This window comes from Nyctibius grandis, chromosome 17 (assembly GCF_013368605.1).
Source record: "Nyctibius grandis isolate bNycGra1 chromosome 17, bNycGra1.pri, whole genome shotgun sequence".
NCBI lineage: Eukaryota > Metazoa > Chordata > Aves > Nyctibiiformes > Nyctibiidae > Nyctibius > Nyctibius grandis.
This window is the reverse complement of record NC_090674.1, coordinates 3,541,156-3,558,178: the sequence shown is the minus strand read 5'-3', so window position 1 is coordinate 3,558,178 and position 17,023 is coordinate 3,541,156. Positions and strand designations below refer to the sequence as shown.

Genomic DNA, 17,023 nt, shown 5'->3' with positions numbered 1-17,023 from the left:
CTCCAGCACCGTGGCTGCACTCTGGCCCGCGGGTCGGGCGGGGCGCCCCGCCTCCCCCGCGGCCGGGCCGGCTGCCGCCGGGCCCCGCGCATGCCGGGAGCCGCGGGGCGGGCGGAGCCGCGGGGCGGGCCCATCCGCGGCGGCGGCCGCTGGGCTGCCGGAACGGAGCGCCGGGGCCGCCCTGGGGAATCCCGGCGGCGGCTGGAGCGAGGGCGGGGATCCCCCGGCCGCGGGATCGCCGGGCGGCCCGGCTGCTCGGAGCGGCGGGGGCGGCGCAGGTGGGCCTGAAATCGCGGAGTCGGCGGGAGCGGAGCGTGGGGACTTGGAACGTCCGCAGCCGCGGAGCCGCTTGGCGTGGCGAGACTCGCAGGCTGCCCACACCGCGCTCTGAGGGAGGGTTTGCCCGTGTCTGTCGGCTGCCAGGCTGGCCTCTTGAGCAGGGAAGGGGAATTTACAATGCCCAGGGCCGTGTCCCCTTCCTCATGGGCATGGGACAGCCGAACCAGCGCCTCTGCGCAGAAAGAGCTCTGGAAGCTCTGCGTAGGTGTTAGACAACTTTCGTGCAGAGGTGCGAGTTAGCTCCCGAAACACCCATTATTTATTTTTAACTGCAGGAAGCTAAGCTCCTTTTCGCAAAGGATTCAGGCTAAAGCAGTTTCATACACTTGAGCCCCTGGGGTTGAACATGAAGGACTAACAGCTTCTTGTACATTATGCTAAGAGTGGATCTCCTCTGGTAAAACCCTTCTAGAAAGTCCCTTGACTGATGTTATTTTCAGAGTATTTGCTTTCCGATGAGCAATGATGCTGTTAGCTTTGTCCTGTGAGTACTGTGAGAACTTCTGGTTTGTTCAAATAATCTCACATTTAGTGCCTCAAGACGGGTATTTCTATTTTATGTCCAGTAGCAAACCTCTCACTTATTTCTTGTAACAAAAAGATATGTTGTAGTTTTTTGATTGTTAGCACTGCTCTTCATTCCTCCCGTTGCGGTTGTACAGCATACACATTTGATTCCTCATGTCCAGTTGCCAAGGTAGCAGATACAAAACAAATCAGATGAGCTTTGGAGAAGGGCTTAGGGATCCTTTGGAACAAAAGGTCCTAGAAAAGTACATAGTTTTCTTGAGAGCATAATTGATCACGCGAGCCAAAAGCAATGTGGGGGGTTGGGTTTAGGGTTTTGTTTTATTTTAAAAAAACTCTTTCTGCAAATATAGAGGAGCTTGTGATGTCAACATGATGAACAGCGCGACAGCCTTCCAGTCAAACTAAGCTTTATTTATATATCTATTTATTTATTTATTAACTCCTTTTTTTTTACCTCCTCTTCTAATAAAAGGACAGTAATCCTTAGTGGTTAATGTGTGGGATTGGAATTGTCTGAGCCCTAGTGCTGAGTCAGAATTGAGCCTCTTGGAGTCTTCCCACCTGGCGAATGTGGAGGACAGTTTTGACTCAATATTTCTTTTGGATGTAGTAAATACATTCATATTAATTATTCATATTTTGAACTTATGAGCATCCTGGTATTATCACAGTATAAATTTTGGTGCTTAAAAAGAACATTAAAGCAGAATTACATAAGGTTGTCGTAAATATCAGCCTCTGAATCAAGTGTCTCTTATTTGGCTTTTTGATGTGACTTTTTTCATGTTTACTGTTTCCACTCTAAGACTGTCTTGTCTCTATTCAGTCAGCTACCAGTTTCTGTGTGCAAAATATTTGACAGTACATCTGAAGGGACAGAAGTATGCAGTGGTGCTAGTTCTTAGTGTAAAGAGTTTTGAGACTGCTGATTTCTGAGGAGCAGTGATCAACACCCCAATGTTACAAAAGCTGTAACTGGTTTTTATGAAAAGTCCCCTGAAAGTGGTTTCTCCTGAGTCTGCTTCTTTGCTTAGTGCTTCTGTTCATGTAGTTCACCCTTCCTCCGGCTTTACAGGAAAATGTTTTCATAGGATGGAGTTAGAGCACCTGAAGAGGCTGCGTCAGGCCAACCAGGACCTTCTACAAAGGCTCAGAATGAAGCAGGAAGAGATGAGAAAAAGACTTCCCAGCAAGCCACTCTTTCCAGCATCTCTTCATAGTAGAACAGCTACTGAACGATCTGTCCCCTTGCCCAAGGGAGGGGTATGTGTTGTGTCTGTGCTAGAAGTGCTGGGAAGCAAATGGACCTTGTATGATAGGCAGCAGCTCTGCCTGTGGTGTGGTGAAGGAGACATATGGACATGGAGGAGCTGGTAGAAAGGGGAATGTGAAGTCTGTTAGAAAAGTAGCTAGCCTTTGTTTATTGTTTACCCTGTGGTCTCCAATATGTTGTCCTTGCAAAGGGCTCAGAGATCAGTTCCTGCCTAAGAAATGTAGGTTTCTTAATCTAAGATAGGAAGGGACATTGTGGAACATAATCCTTTTATTTCTTCTAAGCACAAAGGCTGAAAGCTTAGCAGTTCCTCAAACTGGGAAAAGCTGCATTTAGCTGGAAGTGGATCCCATTCTTATCTTCTCCAAACACTTAATAATGTCTCATGAATAATATAAGGATTTTACTTTTTTCCCCACAGGAATTTAAAGGGGTGAGCAGACTAGAATGAGAGGTTGCTATTCTCTTACTGAGTGAAATGTCCTAATGAAAGGTATTTGTAATCTGAATGATGCCATGTGGTATGAGAGTCTCTGTCCTTACAGAAGGAAAATCAGGTTGATGCTGTGAAGCCTACAGCTGACTCTGCAGTGTTGGTGCCTGTGGAACCCGGAGCTTACACAGCCAGAGCAGCCCCCTGTTCATCTCTTAAACACAGCAGCAATGACAGAGGGGTACAGCAACAAGAAGCAAAGATGCAGGAAGCAGTAGGTTTGGATTGCAGCTTTCCTGAGAAAGAGAAGAATGTTATGCCAGTGTCTGCAATCATTACCAGTGGCAGAGAAAGCTCCGGAGTGGGTAGGGATGGCCATGCTGAAGGAAGTCCAGAGAAAGAATCCTTCCTTCTGGGACATGGAGAGAACAGAAAACAGGACACTCTGCTACATGGTCTCCATGAGAAAAAACAGCTTAAGGGACATCTGGACCCATCACTGAGCAGAATACAAAGTGAAGAGACCAGCAAACAGCATGTGGTCATTAGAGAGCCCATAATCCGTAAATCAATCTTGCTGACGTCTCAGTCCAAAGAGTTGAAGGTAAATGGTGAAACCAATGCTAACCTTGTTTTCATAAGTCAATAGAAGGATGGGGGGAAGGGGTCAGGAGAACATTACTTGACCTGTTCCTGTGTAAATTGGAAGTTGGGGTCAGAACTGTTCCCAGCCTTGGCAGCCAGGTGCTGTTGACGGTTTGTTCAGGCCCTGCTTTCCTTAGCTGTTGAACCAAAGACCAGGAAACTGAACCACTTCACTGTAAGACTCCTTGTCATCTGCATATGTGATTCGTATGCTCAGAGAGAACAGCCTGGTCCAGTGCTGCTGCTACATAGCTTGTTTCCTTAAGCATGAAGGGCAGGCTGTTGCTGTGATCATCCTCCAAGACAGCGCAGGTAGCCTGATGTATAGGGATGTGTGATGCAGGGAAGTCAGCATCTTGTTTAAAGCCCTGAAAAACACTTACTGCCTTAGCCTGGGCTAGTCCCCTGCCTCCTCTTTCTATTTTATGAATTGAGAAGACAAAGGGCTGGTGAGCAAATCACTGGTAGAGGCATAGATAGAATCTAGCTTCTGACTAAGCCACAGCTGTCCCATTTGAACAGCTGCCAGTTGTCTCCTAAGCTGTACCTTTGAATTTCCTGCTAGATGTATAGGAAGTCTTTATGAATTGTTTTATTCCCAGAAGGAAGCTGGTCACGTGACTTTTCAGTCTGACCCTGAAGAATATACCATACCTGTGAGCAGCTGGTCCGTGCGTCCTTTCCTGGGCTATGACTGGATTGCAGGTGAATCCTAAACCTGAAGCAAAGCTCTCAGCATGATGTGGTAATACGAAGACTTAAAACTCAGTTTACGACCCCTTTAAGTGAGGTGTGACAGAACTGCAGACCTAGACCCACGTAGCGGGTCTCAGCAGAGGAGCCGCGGTTTGTCAGAAGCCATTCCCTGTCTAGGCCAGAGGTGACCTGTGCTTCCCTGGAACGGTGAAGTGGCAGGGATATGGGAATCCAGGCAGCAAATGGCAAAGCTCAGTGGAGTCAGAGGGGATACCAAGTAACCAAAATGAATGAATGCAGTAAGGGACCCAAACCACACCGTAAATCTCTGGCTTGACATGATAGCATGCTCTTCTCGTCATCCATTTTGATACTTTAGACCTTTGGTTGTTTTGACTGTTTTGTGTGAGGCTTGCTTTGGTGCTTTCCCAAATTCAGTAAATCCTGGAACTGTTCTTGCTTGGTGTTCTCAGGGCTCCTAGATACAAACTCTTCAGTAGCAGAAAAATCTGACCAGTACTTTGCTGAGCTGCACGAGTTCCGACAGGCCAACAAAGAAGCGTGTATTCATGAGCAGCACCTGGAGTAAGTGGGTATGGGGGAAGCGCTGAAACAGCAATGTATCCCTTCAGAGTAATGAGAAGTATAGTCTGACTGGAGTGGGAAATTGTAAGGGTGGCTTTGTAGGCCTTTATTTACCTCCCAATCAGAAACGTATGCCTGGAAAAGGTGGGGCTGTTCAGAGGGCCTGCCCCCCAGTCACTAACTGATTTCTTTGTGTGTTTCTTTAGGCCCAAGGCTCTGGATCACCTAGTTCCTGAACATGAAGCAGATTTGATAACCAGTTCCCATAAGTGTAAGATCAGATTTCTTCCTAATCCACTTTCTGTGAACAAACAACTGAGCAGTCTGCCTGTTCTGAGAGAGCCCCACAATCATGCAAGACAAGGAAGAATGTGTTATTTTTAGCTGCAGCTTCTAAACCAGGTTCAACTTCCTGAACTTGGGTCTTCTAGGGATCCTCTCTCAATCAGTGTCATCTTATTTTGTTAGGGTTTCTTGTAATTGGCTAATGTTCTCTTTTGAAGTTGAGGAGGTTGAAGGTTTGGATTTGATTTTTAGGAACTTATTTGGTGACAGGAAAAGTAAAAGATATTTCAGGAAAAGTAGCTCTTTCTATAGAATGCATGTGTGGCACTGTGGGAGGAGACAGCTTTGTTGACAGGGTTGAGGAACCTTCTGACAGACTAGAAATACCATGGTGTTTTGTTATTCTGTGGCAGGTGTTTACTGTTACCGATTAAACCAGCGCCTCTTCACTGTCCCTGTGGATTCAGAATCTGCCTGCCCCATGTGTAAGATCCCACGTACTCACCAGCCGCCAGAGACACTAGAAGAGCCAGCCTATGTCAGGTAGATAAGAATTATTGCTTTGTAATATGCCAAACTCAAGGAAACAATAGGGAAGAAAAAGCTGATCATGTGAGGGACAAAACAGCATCAAATAGCTCTGTGGAAGGTTGCTGTTCTCAAGGCAGAGATATCTCTTGCTTAAAAACTCCCTACTGATCTTTTCCATAAGCAGAAACAGTTTTGAAGTCGGTGAGAAATGCATGTTTTATCTGACTTTAGTCCAGAATCTGAATGTACATGTTAAGTGTCTAATGCCCTAATCCAAAACCGCTTCGCTTGGTTCAGTTTGGGATTAGACCCATGGATTCTGAGTGGGGAAGGCATGCAGATTTCCTCTGCCTTGTGGAAGGTGTAGGCAATTACTTCCCTTGTGTGGTTGCAGGGTCAGCATTCCCAGGTCTACCCTTATGCCAGCCTACAAATACAAAGCCCATCGCAGGAAGAGCTTTGAACCGGCAGACGATCTAGGATTACCTTCGGTAAGTTGCTGTCTTCTTGCTGATACTGATGGCACAGCCCAGGCTGCACGTTGTTACAGCACAAGAGGGAAAGAGAATCTGGGACTCATCCCCCTGGCAGGTTTTCCACTAAAATTTCTGATCTATGCCACTGAGATAGCAAGAAAAAACATTGGTGTGTGCTTCTGAGTGTGTAACTGGCATAAAATACATGACATATCTCCAAATGCTTTACACTGAGGAAAAAAAAAAAAGTGCCATATGGAGCTGTATACTTCTGGGGCATTATTCAGCTGACTTATTTCAGGCATTGACCTTTCAACACGATGAACCATACCTAAGAGTGCATGGGTTTCTTTCCACAGATGTTAGGGAGTCTAAAAGACAAGCTTCTGTGAAGTATTCACAGTGTATAGGGGCCAGGCAAAGTTAATAGTGGGAAGGGTGGATTTAGAACTGTTTTTGTAGAGTTGATCCTGCATTCCAGCCACTAGGCAATGCTGCAGGCAGTATTACTGATCCGACGTAGCTCTGGCCTAGAGATTTCCAGGGAAGAGGTAGGAAGAAGCCTGGTTTTTATGTTTAGGGAACTGGATGAGTCAGTTGAGACAGGTTCAGAGAGGTCAGGTCCTTGAGTTCACAAAGCAGGAGATCGGTTTAGAAATAATTAGCCAGTGAAAGGTGGAAAAGGAGACAGCAATGCAGTTTTACATCATTAGTGAGATTTCTTCTCTTTCCTGTTAGTCATATAAAACTCCTCAAAAATTACCTGCCAAGACCTCCCTGTGCAGAAGTTATTATTTAGAACTAACAGGCCACAACAGATTAAAAAGGGTAAAGCACTCCAATGCAGCATTCCCGTCTCTTTTCACAGCATTGCCTGGCTGGCTGGGAAAATACCATCGCTTCCAGCAGCCCCACGCTCAGCAGTTTGGATCTGCGAGCTTCACTGGAAGAGAAGCCTTCTCACCATCCTCGCCTGGTAAGAATAGCCTGTTAAGAGTACCTGGAGGTGCTGTGAGTTGCATAGATGGGACTTGCAATCCTGTCTCTCTAAAGGGTATGATAACCATTGATGGCTGAGCAAATGAAACTGCCTGGAAGACGATCTCCTTATCTCCACAGGGAAACATTTTCCTTCTGCTGCTGTGTAAACTAGTGTGCACAGACACAAAAAAGCAAATGGAGCTGGATAACAGGCAAAAGCCTGTTCAGCTCACCAATCTTCATCAAAATGGGAAAAGTCACTTTGGCATTCTTTGATTAATATCCTCTTCATTTGGATTCCAGAACTTGGTGTCCAGACTGTCAAGAGGAACCAGCACTGACCAGCTTCTGAACCTGACCCATTTGACACACTTCAGATCTAGCAGTGCTTCTCAGCAGAGGGAGCAAAACAAACCTGGACACTACAGAGCAGCTTCAAATTTAAATCCGGCTGCCTCAACTCTGTGAACCACTGAACTGATTGCCTTGGGGAAGGGATGGGTGCAGGGTGCGGAAACAACTCTATCTGGATAAAAATAAATATTTGAACAGATTTTTCCTAGTTTTCATAGTCGTGCACATACGTGAACAACCAGTACACACAGCTGAATGTACAAACTCTCATATATGTTTTTTCACTTTTCTTTTTTGCCTTTTGCAGCCACTTTTAAGCAGATGCATGAGCTTTCCCACCTAGAGATGGATAAAGTGATGTGTACAGGATACTAACTAGTACTGTTACCACTAGGACAGCCGTAGCAACAGAGTTCATCTGCCACCTCAACTAAGTAAACCAGAAGTGTAACGTTAACTGTGAATGCCAGGGTGAGGAATTGGCCTATGAATGGCCTGGTTCAGTGCAATGCGTACAAATATGTTCATTTCCAAACGTTTGAAACATGACACATAATTCGCTAGTGCCTTAAACTTGAGTTACTCAATAACTTAGTTAAAATAAAAAAAATCCAGTTTACTTTCAGTGCAATGTCTGTAGCTACAGGGTGCATTACATCAAGTAATTATGAATGTGAAAAAGCATGTTAAAGTAAAATGAGATTTTATTCATCAAAAAGTTAGATAATGCTTTAAAATGTTTGCAAATTATGCTTGCCTCTGCTTTTCCAAGTTTTCTGGAGATCAACCAAAAAACATTTTTGACTTTTTAAATTGTACCAAAACAAAATATAGTAAATAGTGTGATTTGTTTGAACTTTATAGACTGATCTTACTTTCCTTGTCTAAAAACAATAAAACTGATGTTTTATTTTGCCTTGAGTAAGCCTGAAACAGAAATTCCTGCCTCAAGAATTCTGCAAGTTATTGTGAAATCTTTAATAGGAATTGCATTCAGAAACTTTGGATCAAATTTATTTCTGGGAGCTAACTTGACAGAAGGAACTGGGTTTACAGCAATGATATTTTCAGCTTCTTGGCATTCACTGTTATTTATTATATCAAATATGTTATTTATAAATCAAATGTGTGAATAGACTTTTTTTAAGCAAGGAAAGGAATATTGCAAGTTTATGACATCTGATGTGAGACTGAGTTTAGCTTTGGGTTGTGCATATGTAGGGCCAAGTGAATGGAATTGGTCACATTATTTCCATTATTGAATATACTAATTTTAAAATACATTAATCCAGTGAATATAAAACACTAGCTGCCAAATATTATACTAAATAGGGCAAATTCAAGATTTATACTACCTTGCCTTCAAACCCAAAGCATTAGAAGTCATAAACCTCTCCTTAATTTATCCTGAAATAAATTACAGCAAGCCTGCTCTGCTTTATGAATAGAGAAAATGAAGCACTGTAAGATGAAGTAACTTATGTGACATCTATCTGGTGAAGGCAGGATGGAACCAAAGTTGAGCTCAAAATGTCTCTTGATAGCTGGGAATACATTCAATTTTTTACACTTGTGAAAGTATTGAAAGTGTGGTTATGACTCTCTTCCTCCACTAGAAACAGGTGAAAGAAGTCAGTGACGCTGCACCTGCTTACCCAAGTCAGCCTCAGTTTGTCTCTTTGTATGTTGGTTCTGGCCTATTTCATCCTGCCCTCATTTGCAACCTGAAACAGACTGAAAATGCTACCTGTTTATGGAACCTCTTTTTTTTTTCCTTTTTTAAAAAAATTTTATTAAGATTAATTTTTTATTAATATTAATTTTTTTAAGATTTAGGAAGAGAAGTCCCCCTAATGCCTGAGATGCACAGTAATCCCCAAGGAGAAAGAATTCTCTACAACAGTTGGTGAGGAAGGATCTGCTTAAGCCTGGCTTTGTTTGCGTTGCTGTTACATTAGAGACTAGATGTTTGTTGTAATGGTTTTAAGATGGATTTTTTTTATCTTGGTCAGCTAGGGGTAGGAAGAGAGAACTCACATGTGCCCATAGAGAGGTGGCAGTCTATTCCCACCTGTCTTCTGCAATGTGGCATAAAATCCCTCAGGGAGAAGGCAGGGATCCTTCACGCTGATGTGTGACTGATGTGTGTGATTACAGTGGAAGAATTTACTGGGATAATAATGTATGTATTTGGCAAAACTGGAAGCTACTATGTTGCTCACACTTTGATGCCACCAGAAGTTGGAATAGCCAAAGTGAAGCCCAGCATTCTTGACTTGTCCTGGATTTTTTTTTCCCATTCATAGCACTTGGGACATGCTGGCTTAGTCTGTGCAGCTGTGTCTGCTGTTAACTGCTGGCTCCAGTGTGTGCCCGTTTGTGTTAGTTCTCTTTTGGCACAAGTGACGACTGCCTGATGCTTTGATGGTAACGCTGGTGGTTTAGTTCTCCTTTCATGTATATATATAGATGCAAGGCCCCTTGCACGTATATAACACTGATTCATAAGCTGGGAAATCCAGCTTTGCTTAGTTAAACAAATTAGACACAGTAAGTACTGCGTTTGTGATTGGTTTTAACAGAGAAGTGTAGTTCAGCCTTTAAAATGTAGCTCCGTCTGCTTCTCAGTAACAGTGTTAGACTGCCATCAGTGTTCTGTCTGTTTGCTTCCTCTAGGATTATTGCAAGCGAGCTTTGGTGATGTCTCAGGATCAGGTGTTTCTTGCTGTCAGTACGTTGCAAGAATTAATATAAAGAATCTTGAATGAATGCAGTGCTGATTTAGTCATTCTGTTTAGTTATCGGCATGTCAAGGAATGACTGTCCAGAACCCTCAGGTGAAACATCTGCATGTGACATGCTTTTTGAATGATTTGCCAACTTTTGAGTTTTGGGGCTTTCATCTCTTTGGAACTTGCATTTTCGAAGCCCATAAAAATTTGTTTTCAGAGTGTGTCAAATCTGAAAACAAGAGAAATTCTGCCCCTTCTCTTCAGAGTTAAAAACTTTAATTTCACCAGTTTCCTGGGTAGTGACAGACAAAACATAAGGACTTAGTTTTCTGCTTCAGCTAGTGTGTTCCATTGGTTTCTGCAGAGCAAAAACGTGCTGCTAGGAAAAATAAGACCATAAATTGTCAGAGTTGAGATGCTCAACTATAGTCATAGAAAAAAGTTTTACACTCTTTGAAAGAACCGTGTCCTGAAAATCTTCCCATTTGTTTCTTTCACAAAAATGATTTAGTATTTCCTGACTTTCTTTTGTTTATGTCAGCAAAGGAAAAGCTCATCTTGTTTCTGTTAATAGATAAGTTTTATAACTCTCAGCTTTTAGATGAGAAGAACCAGAGTACCAAGAAAGAATACGAGTTACCCAAAAAGTCGGTGACAGTACTGGGAACCACAAAGCCAGTCTTCCCCAAACATTTTTGGTTTTGATTTTGGATTAAAATGTATAGAATTGGAACTCGTGGTGCTTTTTCAATTTCCTTGTTTTACTTCCCAGGCATATATATAGAGCACATTTCAATTGCAACAATAGCATTAACAGTTGTGTGTCACTGAACAAATGTATTTGCACAAAGGGTAGTTAACAAGGAAAACTCAAGCATATTTCCTTATTATTTTGAATTTAGTAAGATTCTTCAGCTTTCCAGTAATAGAGATTCAGAGTTACTCTGTCAAATTCACTGTTTGGATTTATATTTGTGTAAATGTGAGCAGAATTTCTTGTTATTAGAAGGAATTGAAATGCTCATAATTCCAGTAATCTTCTAAGAGGGTGTATTTATTCCCAAAGTAAAAAAAAAAAAAAAGTTGATGTAGGGAGTGCAGTAAGATGATAAGTAATTTCCAGTACATGAGAGCAGTGTTTCATTCTGAAACAGCTGGTTTATTTGGGAGCTGTTCATTGACTTACGGATGAACTTCACGGGTTAAATGCTTTGATGAAATAACTGAACCTGGCTACAAAAGGCCTGTCTGTCAGTTCACACATGAAATATCTGAAAGTAGATGTTTTGTGAAATGATGAGGCTCTGCAAAAGCTTCTTTTACCTCTCCCTTTGGTTCTGTCCTGTGCTTGAATCTCTCGCTTTGTAGTACCCTTCACTGAAGTTTTCTTTAGCATCTTCTGCCAAGAGTTTACAGACTGGAATTCTTGAGTGCCTGAGTATACTTTCTGGTTTGATTCTGTTCACAGTTGAATAGCATCTTCCAAAAACTGTAGGTGAAAACTGGATCTGATGGGTTAGATTTTAGTTTTAACAAATCTCAAATAATTAACACCTAGACTGGAGTACAAGAACACCATTAAAAATGCTCACTCGGACAGTCAAATTTAAGAAATGCTAGCATTAAAATTTCTTTGCACATGCCCCATTCCTCTAAGATGGTTTTTATTTACAGTATCCAACCAGTCCAAGCTTTAAAGGTCCCTTCCAACCCAAATTACTCTATGATTACTTCAGCAAATGAGCAGCAGAGAAGACTTTTGCTTTAAATTAGACCAGTGCCAGGGATGTGTGAAGAAAGGGCATAAAGGATCTTGAAAAGGCCTCAGCCTTCACAAGATATTAGCTGTCCAGCCTTTATTACCCACCACTTTCTTTACAGCTGTAATGATCAAGTGACTGTCCTGCCTGGACTGTGGCAGATTCACCCTTGAGCCTCTCCATTTCTAGCAAGGTATGGAAGGAAGGGCATAATACAAATGACATTCAAATAATAACATCTTTGTCAAGAGCTTTCTCTGTGGAGAATGATGACATGTAAATCTACTGCTCTTCCAGAAGCTGTAGTCAGAATTACTGAAAGTACAGACATGATGTGATCTTTCTTCTAAGGTCGTCTCTCTCTCTCTCAGCCAGCCTGGGGGCATAGTAATTCTGTGATACAGTTTTGGTTTCTTTCATGGAAGCCAAGTCTTTCCTGAGAGCACTGAGTTCTCTGTCAGCTCTTCTCATTTTTCAGTCTGACTCAAAATGCACTTTAGTTTTGAAGCTACTATGCACCAGAAAAAAAGACATTTTATACAGATTCTTTCTTTTTGTTACATTAGTTATTTTATCTCTATATAAGGTAGTAGTATTAGTTGAGATAACAAAAACAGATATAAGATTTTATCCACATCAACTTTATATGAATGTTATCTGTAAAAGAAATCTAATTGAAAATTAAGCCATGTTATCATTATTATTAACATGATCGTGTCATTAACATGACACATTCTTAGCTGCTTAAATTTCTTTTCCAATCAAAGTTCTAAAGGACTTAACCCAATCAAAAAGTGAATAAAATGACAGGCATATCATTGTATCTTGTTTTGCATATTAACACTGAATCCAAATCTCTGGCTGCAGAAATGCATGGTTACACTTCCAGAAAATTTGACTTTTTAAGCATAACAATACTAAGAGTGACTTTGCTGCTTCTGGAAGGCCAGAACATAGCACTGCTGTATGTTGTGTTATTTAAACTGAGGATATGCTGGCATGGAAGTAATTGGAATGAAAACTAGGGAACATGAATGTCGTCAGTGGTCTTTTTGTGGGGGGATTTATAGAACTCAGCTGAAGCAAGACTTCCTGCAGTAAGACTAATAGCAGCTGAGAAGGTTCTTTTTTCCCAGTACATCGAGGTTCTCTGCTGTCTGGAGAATTCCAACAGCTATGTTGTGGCTCAGAGCCAGCAAGAACAATTACTGTTGACAGCATTTCTGAGCTTCCCACAGTCAGGAACTGGCTACTTCACGTAAGTACCTTTTGACGTTATATTCTGTAATTTTTAAAAAAAAAAAGTAACCTTATCGTTGCTTGGGAACAGACCAGGATGCATCTCCTTCCGCTGGTTGTTCATTAATTGCCAAGAAATATTCTGTGCTCAGCAAGAGCACAGCTGATTGAGACAAAAGTCCCGAGTTGCAAACAAACAAGAACCCGTCTGTTCTTTTATTTTAGATTGCTGGTTTGTGTATGTATGAAACTTCATCTAAAGCAAGGAAGCTGATTTCTTTTTCTATTATTTTTACTAGAGAACAGAAACACCCTGTGAGAATGTCCACCTACTGAAACTACAGTTACTGAAATGACTTGGGATTTCCCCTGGGTCTTGGGATTTTATTGTGACCTCAGCTCATTATAACCAGTTCTTTTCCTGCTGGGAACTCTCGTTTTAAGCCATTGCTATATTTCAACAAGTATGCAACAAGACCTTCATAGCATCTTACTTGTTGATCACAGTGGACAAATATACCAAGGTAAATTGCTAAATCAATATAGCTCTGCAGATCATCTTATCAAGAGCACGTGCAATGTATTTAACCTATTGCAGAGTGGTTTGGTTGATGGAACATAATTAAATGGATTGACAAATATTTAATACTAAGAGAAGTGTATGTACCGGATAATAAGTAACAGTACCAGAGTGGCACAGAGCGACAGAATTTTGCTAATCTGTGGCATAGTTGGCATAAATGAGATTTTATTCCTTTTTACGTGTTCAGACGAGTTCAAATACTTTGTCAGCTACAGGTAGTTCAAACTCCGATTGCTTGCTCACTAAGTGGTGTTTCTCAATGAGATCCCATTGCACCAGTGTTGCCTTCCCTCCTGTCTGTCCTCTTTGGACTACTGAAAGATTTCCAGAGGAGTTGAGTATGTTGGCTTCACTTACAATGCCTGACATCCCTGGGATCCAGGATGCTCTCCCTGCGTGTTGTTACCACAGTGTCACTTTCCAAGATCCCCAGGAAGAGAGCTCTCCAATGGCTAGAATGCATAAATAGATCAAGAGAGGTGTCAAGAAAGTCATTCTTGGACTACTTGTTTTCCTTTCTCTAACCATGAGACTTTTTGGGTTTTTATTACAGTGAATGCTTTCATTTTTCTTTTTTAATTCGTTAAGAATTCCACCTTTTATTTGTACCTGCTATAGTATGTAGCATGTATCCCAACGAGCACTGCCTTTGGTACTACTGAGACTCCTAGTGAAGTTTTAGGGTCTGGTGTTGTTTTGTCTAGCTAAGTAGCAAGAGTTTAGTGATTTTTTTCATCAGTGTACTGCAATGCTCTAAATAGCAACACTGACAGACAATGAAATACAGATTTTAGACAAGGTTGTTTTAGTATGTATCCTTTTAAATTCAGTGGTCTCGTTTATCAATGTTGAGAGATGACACTTCTCTCAGTGTTTTTTTTCACTGATACAGCTAGGTATATATTAACTGAACATACATATTAAAAACCATAAGGAACCATTATAAAAGTACGATATGAGACTGAAATCAGCCACTTCAAAATCAGAAAATGCGTGAATACTTTTGGTTAAGCGTGTGTGTAACAATGCTACTTCTACAGTATTCTGTTACTATGTTTTTTACTAGGCTGTCACTGTTAGCAGCACGATGAACAGACAATGCTGAAGGAATGTCTTGGGCACGTGTTAAAGAGACTTCCCCTCATGGCTTAGCTGGGTCTCTGCATTCTTTTGCTCCAGGTATCAAGCAACATTTGAATAACCGCTGACTTACAGGACCTTCTCTGATCCCCTCCACCTCAACTCCATGCAACACACACAGATGATCAGCACAGATCAGATAGCTGGTGTAAAAATCACCTAAGCATTAGCTAAGTTTGGCATTAACTAAATTAGTTAAAATAGAAAATGTCAAGCAACTTTGTCTTTGAGCATTGCTACTTTTAACACCTAAAACAAAAGGAGATTCAGATGTTAGACATGGATCCGTGTTATCAAATAAACATTATAAATAATAATAGCATGCTCATAGGGGCTTTCCCCTTTTTTTCTGATAGACATTGTCCTCTGATGGAAGAAGAGAGAAATAGGCGTTGTTTGTTTGCTTCTGTTTGTTCAGCTTTATTTTTTTCATACTAACATACAGGATTATTTTCTAGGAAATATAGGCAACATTTAGAGAACAGTAGCGTGGGTTTGTTATAAAATGGAGGTGCTTCTTCCAGTTACTGATAGGGCTTCTTTTGGAAAGCCCCTTTCATTGTATTAGAAATCAACACACACAAAGTCTGAAATTAATGCATTCAGTTAACAATGCATGCAGGTTCCTATTAAACACAACCTCTTCACCCTTTTCATTGTTGTTGCTTTTATTAGAGACTTGTAATAGCATTGTGTGATGTAATGGCCTTTCCGAAAAGCCAGCAGCAACAATAAGCACTTTCCACTTCCTATCCTCTTAAATATCTAGTTCAGTCAAGAATGAATTTAAGAATAAGTAGTTCTAAGAAGGATGGCAGCTGGGAAGCCTTTCCCTCAGTGGGGGTGTTACTAGAATCTTTCCTCTTTATGCAAGTCATCTCCTTATATGAAACTATGTAAAACTTAATGACATTGCATCCTCAGCCAAATTTGATTGAAGTTATCCAATGGGTTAAAAAATTATTGACACCATTAATTAAAAAGGAACTGACATATGTATATATACAAACTGCTCAGTATGCTCATTTCAGCCTTATTTTTTTTGGAAAACAGGGCAGAAAACTCTCCCTCTTGCCAGTCCTGAGAAAGTCTTTCACATATGATTTTTTTGTACTCGGATCCTTAGTTTTTTTATCAGATACGTTGACCTCAGCAGTATAACTTTCAGAGGCTAAAACTTTCCAGGCTGTGTCCTACAGAAGAGGAAAAAAAAAAAAAGGAAAAAGAAAAAGACAGAGCTCACCAGTTGCCCTGACTATTATGTCATTTGAAACTGCACTCATAAATTGGGAGAATTGCCTAATGGCATATTACTATACAAGGTTAAGACATTTTCTAGCCCATTATTTAATTAGGAAAACCAAGAATGTAATATTTGGACATTCAAAAACTTAGTTGTTTCTAGACATACCTACCACAACCAGCTTTTATAGCTAAGAGAGCTTAGAAAAGAGAAGTAACCTGACAGAGTGAAGAAAGGAGGTTAGATTTATGTGTCAAATACATGATATGCAATGTGCTGAAAATGCTTGGTTTTTATCAGATAGTATTCTGGAGAAAGAAATAGAGACAGATAATTTAAAAGAAAAGAGTTACAGCTGTGAGATGAAGATATTTACATCATCCCAGGGTCCCTGTGGAATGCTCTCATCTTGGGTACTCTGTTGTGATGGCAGTGAGGTAGCTGTGGGTCTTTAATAAAATAATCAGTTATCCGACTTTCAGTCTTTTCTCATTTCTTTTGTTTTTCTTTTTGCTGATAAGGGTGAGAAGCAAAAACCATGGGTGTGAGAATTCAAATTCTCATTATTTTCCTGAGCACCTCAGAGAGGTTTTCAAGGCAGTCTGCCCTTTTTTGAAGTGGCTAACTTTTGACAAAACTTTTAGGGCAGATAAGAAATCTTCATGACACCTTAAACCAACTGAAACTTTTCCAGGCACCAGAGCCAAAAAACATTATCCAGAGGAAGAAATGAGAGTGAGTGAAATGACGAGCAGCAGTCCAAGGGATGATTGTCAGTAGAGGAATTGATTTCAAGTGGGATTGGAGGAAAGAGACAGATTCTCGAGAGGATGCTCTGCGGTATGTTGGTGTTTAAGTGGCAATATGTAAAGCCTAAACCTTCGTGGAGTCACCCTGGTTGGTTGAGAGTTTTCACACACTCATCCAAACAGGAGAAAAATGACTGTACTGAAAAAATGAGTGTTTCTTACTGGGAACTCTCTTGAGGCTTTGTTGCAGCTCTTGAGAGTGTGGCGGATGGACGGGGCAGGGCTTGGACTCATGCCTGGCCAAGGCTTTGGGGTGGTGGAGTGCTCTCTGAGGGCAGCCTAGATGACTCAGGAGCCTGTGTTTCTGCACAGCCAGCCGTGTACCTTGGGTGATAACCTTGATGCATGCAACCGACTCACAGAAACCTGACAGATCTGGGACTAGTGA

At 41.4% G+C, this 17,023-nt stretch overlaps 1 protein-coding gene across 3 annotated transcripts; it reads left to right on the top strand.

Moving 5' to 3' along the window:
- The first annotated feature begins 150 nt into the window (after positions 1-150).
- Positions 151-7,328, top strand: MIIP (migration and invasion inhibitory protein). 3 transcript variants are annotated; one of them, XM_068414982.1, is made up of 10 exons: positions 151-278; positions 1,962-2,133; positions 2,689-3,180; positions 3,824-3,926; positions 4,391-4,502; positions 4,709-4,773; positions 5,201-5,330; positions 5,713-5,809; positions 6,663-6,770; positions 7,079-7,328. In XM_068414982.1, exons 2-10 carry the CDS (start codon positions 1,963-1,965, stop codon positions 7,241-7,243), a joined length of 1,443 nt encoding a protein of 480 aa, XP_068271083.1. In that variant the 5' UTR covers positions 151-278; position 1,962; the 3' UTR covers positions 7,244-7,328. The 3 variants fall into 3 exon arrangements, with proteins under 3 accessions (XP_068271083.1, XP_068271084.1, XP_068271085.1); XM_068414983.1 differs by having other exon boundaries at positions 1,946-2,133; XM_068414984.1 differs by lacking the exon at positions 151-278 and adding an exon at positions 523-568 and having other exon boundaries at positions 1,946-2,133.
- The last annotated feature ends 9,695 nt before the right edge of the window (positions 7,329-17,023 follow it).